Raw genomic sequence first — 5,951 nt, 5'->3', positions numbered from 1 at the left:
AAATATGTTAGTGCAGCCACTAACACATTCTAAACGCCTTTGTGCTCACAGAAGTCCTGAATCACTATATTTAAACAAATCACTGATTTCAGAGTAATCAAACCTCCATGTTGGAAGAAATGTTTACTCAAATCGTTCAGTCTACCAACCAGATACACCTAAGCCCTTCAGAGCTGCACTGTATTTTCTCATTAACACTCTTTTCTCGTTCAACTGGTATGACACTTTGATAGATGTTAGCTACACTGAGTTACAACTGTGGAATCTTCAAAGTTAATCTTCATTTTATCATCATCATATTGCCTCTGCCGACTTTTCAGCCTTTTTGTACTTTTAGATTTCCCCAGGTTTTAAATTTTTGTAAGACAGGATCTTAAGATGTTGGCCCGGCTGGTCTCAAACTCATGTGGTAAAGTTATAACCCAGCCTCACCATCTCAAATAGCCAGGAATACAGGCACCCATGACCACACCCCAGCTGTTTTTTTAAAAGAATAGTATGACTACATATAATAACAATAGCAATAAGATATAGTTATATAGCAAAAGCTGCTTATTTTAAGTAGAAAAAGAAAGAAGAAATTAAGGTAATATTTCTTTTTCATTGTTCTGAACAGCCTTATTTTCAGGGTTGCAGCTCAGAATCAATGTAGAATAGTCATAGTTAACATTCTCCAAGTTCATTTTCAGAAATATCAGCTGTTCTATATTATCAAAGTCCATGTTCATCATCTGCTTTGGATGAAAGTGGCTGTTTGTGGTAAACATGCACTCAGATTGCCAACTACACATGGGGCAGCTCAGATACTGAATGGCAACTTGGGTTAAAGCTGGCCATATGCTCACCTTCCTCTGCCAGTAAACCAAAGGGTCATCACCTCCTGAGAGCTCTGAATACTTCTCTTTGAAGTATTCATCCACTACTGCTACAGCACAGGGGAACAAGAAGCTTTTGCTTCCAATAGCAGCACTGTCTGTGGCTGAGCTATCCATAGAACCTGAATTGGAGGTGCCTTCTTTTATAGAAGCAAATGAATCAGTTCCTAATCTAACTAAAGAGCCGGGAGCTTCCGAGGTTGCAATTTGGTAGGCCCCGGGCGAAGATTCCATATAATTACAAACCTCTTCTGCAAGGATCTGTTTGTAAGTTTCTAAATCAGCACCTTGAGGGAAAAAGTCTTCCAAACTGTTCTTAAAACAAGGATCTAACAAAGTAGCCAAGATACAATGCTTGGATTTGAGCATGGCACTTAGTAGGGCATCAGTTTCAAGTTTCAAAGATAAACTGTCCACCAGATTGAGAGCCTGAGTAATACCTCTGACTTGAAAGTCTTCTCTGAGCCTCTGCAGGGAAAAGAGGAGATGATGGATTAGGGGTAGCACCTGATTCAATCCCGTGGTCTTTACACTCACTTTCTGGGTGGCCTCTTCAAATGGCTTAAGAATATCACAAACGTATGTCATTAGAGTCCATTGAAGGGAGGTAAGCACAACTCCACTGGCTCTACCCAGACTGTGGTGAACAGAGTAGCAATGCTCTAAAAGCCATTTTAACATATAAAAAGTAGAAATCCAGTGGCCAGTTTCATCCTGCTTCAGATTCTTCCATGGAAGCTGGTTATCATTTTGGAACTCTTGTAGTATCTGGCGGGCTTTGACTGAATGGCTAAAATGATGACAGGTTTTTCTGGCAGCCACTAACATATTCTCAATGCTTTTGTGCTCACAGAAGAAGTCCTGAATCACTATATTTAAACAATGCAGGAAGCATGGCACATGGGTAAAACCACCACTTTTGATTGCATGTACCACATTAGAGGAATTGTCAGAAACAATGAAGCTAGGGATAAGGAAATTAGGAGAAAGCCACAGACCAATCTGGTCATTTAATTCTTGTAAAATGTTAGTTATCAAACAGTCTTTGGCTAATCCTGTAACACAAAGTACTGCCCACTTTCTAAAATTGGGGGTCCTACCACTACTCGGGGAAGATGCAGTTTCCAAAGAGACCCAATGCACAGTCACAACGAAATAGTCAGTGGAAGGGTCATGGGTCCATATGTCAACAGTCAAGTGGATCTTTTGGCTTTGAACATTCTCTAAAGTTAAGAAAATTTGTTCTCTAACAGAATCATATAACTGAGGTACAGCTTTGGTGAAAAAGTAAGTCTCCGAGGGCAACCTATAGTCAGGAGCAACAATCCGTAGGAACCTCTGAAAAGCTGGGGTTGAGAAATAGCTGTAAGGATGCATATCTTCCACAATCATCTGAATAACTGCCTGGCTTATCTGACTGGAAGCTGCATTTTCACAAGGTGCTGGTGTTTCTCTCTCTTGTGCACACACCAGATTACCTTGCTCAGCAACAGGAACAGGACTCTCAGATCTATTTTCAACTTCTAAAACAGGAGGTTCATCAGTATCAGAGTCACTAAGGTCCTCAGCTGTTAAATCCTGGCTGCCTGATGACTTCTCTCCATGCAAAGTATCATTCAAGAGATCGCTGCTCTCAGTCTCAGTCTCATCTAATCCGTTTCCAATAGCACCATTGTCTTTGTTGGCAACTGCCCAATGGATGGGATGTGTGGCCTGAAGGTGTCGTTGAAGTGTTGATGTTCCTAAGTGGGAACCTGGCCTACCCCGGCTCACACTTCTTTTACATATGTTACACACAGCTCTTGAGATGTGCTGAGGATCAGTATAAAAAAAATTCCAAACTGCAGATGTCTTGGCTCTGGTTCCAGGAATTAAGGCATGCTTGACAATGTTGCTTTTGATGAGAAATCTCCCTCTTTTTGCCCTCAGGGCGTCAGATGCTGATTTATCACGTTTCTTACCCATTCTGTTTTCATCTAATGAATCAGTAGGAATATACTCAAAGCTTCCATTGCTTTCAGGAGAAGAAGGAGATAAAGACAAATCCAAGGTAAAGTCCTCCTCCCCATTAGTGACTCCATACTTGTTGGCCCTGGTCCAGTGAGGAGAATGCCTTGCCTGCAGATGTCGTTGGAGAGTAGACGTACCAAGATGGCTGCCTGGCTTACCCCTGCTGACACTTTTCTCACACAGGTTACAAATAGCTCTCCAGGTGTACTGGGGGTCAACATGAAAGAAGTGCCATACAATGGAGGTCTTGGCTCTGGTACTAGGTAGATAAATTTGCTTTTCTATATTGCTCTCAAAAAGACTTTCTTCATCTTGCTCAGGGGCGCTGGAAGCTACCAAAGCAGGGGCATCTGCAACAGGTCTTCCAGACCCCAAATCTTTACTAAACTTTTTGGCAAGGATCAGTTTTTTTCGGCGCCTTTTCCCCTTAAGTCGCAAGCCCTTCTTTCTTTTCTTCTTAGCAGGCAATTCTGTCTCTTTAGTCACTCCTTCGGCCACCATTTTTCCCTCTACCACATCATCTTCTGGATTCGAATTAATGGAAACACATCCCAGAATCCCAGCATCACTAAAAGTACTGCATCTTCTGCCAGGAGAAATCGAGGAAACTGGGCCACTTAAAGTACATACACTCATTCTCTGTATCTCCAAAATCTGTACCAGAACCTTTCCGTGGGTTCACGACTCCGGCAAACACACAGCTGGCCCTCTCCACTTGCATTACCTTTCCTCCAGTTTCTATGGAGAGTCAAATTCCCTTTCAACCAATGACTTCCAAGCCAGGTTATTTTTGGAGGAAAAATGGCAGCAATGGAGAACATTCCCAAACTCTGTCTTGCAAGGCTTTAGTAGAGTCCTTTAAACTTTCTGAATTCAAATAGTCCAGTGTCCTCATGTTATAGAAAAAACAACTGAGGCCCATTTTCCCACAGTCATGGAATCTGGAGCAGCTAAGGGGCAAGTCTTCCAAATCGAAGGTTCATTTTAAAGCTGCTGTATCAAGAACTTCATCCTGCTGAAAACGCCTTCAGTTTTTAAAATATGTACTTTTAATGAACCCACATGGCAACATCACTTATTTTCCATTAATGTGGGGATTGCTTTCAGGAATTTCTCTTAAACATAGCGCATCATTCAACAGTCCTCATTTCGGACTGTGATTTGCCAATACAACCCGAAAAGTCAATTCTGGACAGCTAAATCAGACTCCACACAGTGGTCATTAGCAGTGAACGCTAGCTGTGTGCCCTTCCTGTTCTGACATTCTGAAATATGTAGGTGGCTGAAAAAAAATTATCTGGAAAAATTTTAAAACAAGGTAACAAACTATAATTTTCATTTACAGCTTCTATCAAGAGTTCATATTTTCAGACTGAAGCAAAGCGTTACAGCCTGTTCGCAACTCACAATCGGACCTTCTATGAGGAACAGAACTTAAGAGAGCTTTAAACCACTTCCATTCCTTTTCCGTGGACTCCCCCCCCCTCCCCTGCCCCCAATACCAACACGTTTACCCTACGAAAGCATGGCTATCACTAGCTCCACAGCCGCCTTCTCGGGGTTCAGAACCAAAGCCTGGGAGATGTCAACAAAACGAGCCTTCCCCATAGGGATCCGCACCGATTATGGGCGTCTAAGGGGTGTTCTTCATTACGGTCTCACCAATCCTACAAGAACGAAGAGTCCCTGTAGCTCTTGACTTCGAAGATGAGGGCTGGGGCGGGAGAGTAATCAGGGTGGGGAATGGCTACAGGACACCAGAGATCGACTATGTAAGTGGAATATGAGAAAAATCTCCAAAGTAATAGGAGCCTAGAGAGGAATGAGAGTAGGTAAACTCGGGTCCAGGCACTCGCTCTGATTTAGGGAGTGAAAACCGGCTAACTAAAAAAACTGATGCTGGGAAGAAAGCAACCTAGTAGTCTGTTCCCGCTCAGGGGGTCCGAAACAGTCACTCTACTGGGACTACCCGGGAATCCCGGTTCGGGAACACCGGATGTGGGGGGAGGGGAAGAGGTTGGTAAGAGAGCAGGCGCCGTGGGGGTGGGGCGGAGCGGGTGGGGGTGGGGGTGGGGAGGGTGGGAAAGTGAGCTGGAGTCTGGCTAGGAGCCTGGCGGGCCAGGGCCGCGGGCTGGAGCCCCGGTGGCTGCCGCGCTGACGGGCCCAGCTCGGACTTCCCGGGCTAGGCCGAAACTCGGGCGAGGGGAGGCCGCTGCCACTCCCCTCGCCCTCTCCTCACCCCCCAGGCCCCAAGTCACCCGGGAATCAAAAAACGGGTCTAGTTACCAGAGAACAGAAACTTTACCGAACCGATGACACTGTCTCCGGTTCCCGCGTGCTGCCACGTCTTTCTCTTTCCTTAGCCGCGGCCGCCCGCCGTCCTCACAGCAGCAGAACAAGCAGAAACCTAAGACTGCCAGCGTCAAAGATGGCGCCCGGCTACAGGCTGGGCTCTAAGGCTGGGCCAGTAAAAGTGCCAGCGCGACGCAAAGCGCAGGCATTCTGGGAGTTGTAGTTTCCTCTATGAGGCGAGCCTTAAGATGGCTTCTTGGGTCATAGGGTCGTGGCGCTAGGGAGGCAAGTGGACGTGACTATTTCTCTGGACCCTGGTGCTTCTCAGAAAATTACTCTTCACAAAAGTATTTGTTTTATTGTAAAAAATCGCAGTAGATAATTAAGAAAACTTGTTTTTAACCTAAGTTTGTATAATGACTAACTCGTCCAAACTTGACATAAATTTAACTAAGGAACTGGAGAGATGGCTCAGAGGTTAAAAACACTGACTGCTCTTCCAGAGGTCCTGAGTTCAATTCCCAGCAACTACTTGATGGCTCACAGCCATCTATAATGAGATCTGGTGCCCTCTTCTAGCATTGTATACATATAAATAAATCTTAAATTTTAAATTAAATAAATAAATTTAATTAAAAATCAGGGTTAAATCGGGCTTTTGTGGCACATGCCTCGGGAGGCAGAGGCAGGCGAATCTCTGTAAATTTGAGGCCAGCCTGATCTACAGAGCTGAGTTCCAGGACAGCCAAGGAGAAAGAGAGAGGGAGGGAGGGA

At 44.6% G+C, this 5,951-nt stretch overlaps 1 protein-coding gene across 1 annotated transcript; it reads right to left on the bottom strand.

The window, feature by feature from the left end:
• Positions 1-580: 580 nt before the first annotated feature.
• Positions 581-4,393, bottom strand: Zbed6 (zinc finger BED-type containing 6). Its single transcript, XM_050147584.1, has one exon. It carries the CDS (start codon positions 3,519-3,521, stop codon positions 582-584), a length of 2,940 nt encoding a protein of 979 aa, XP_050003541.1. The 5' UTR covers positions 3,522-4,393; the 3' UTR covers position 581.
• Between the last annotated feature and the right edge of the window lie 1,558 nt (positions 4,394-5,951).

The sequence above is a fragment of the Alexandromys fortis genome, unplaced genomic scaffold, assembly GCF_014885135.2.
Source record: "Alexandromys fortis isolate MF-2015 unplaced genomic scaffold, M_Fortis_MF-2015_v1.1 scaffold_58, whole genome shotgun sequence".
Classification (NCBI taxonomy): Eukaryota; Metazoa; Chordata; class Mammalia; order Rodentia; family Cricetidae; genus Alexandromys; species Alexandromys fortis.
The sequence above is the reverse complement of the archived record's forward strand: the minus strand, read 5'-3'. Positions and strand labels throughout refer to the sequence as shown.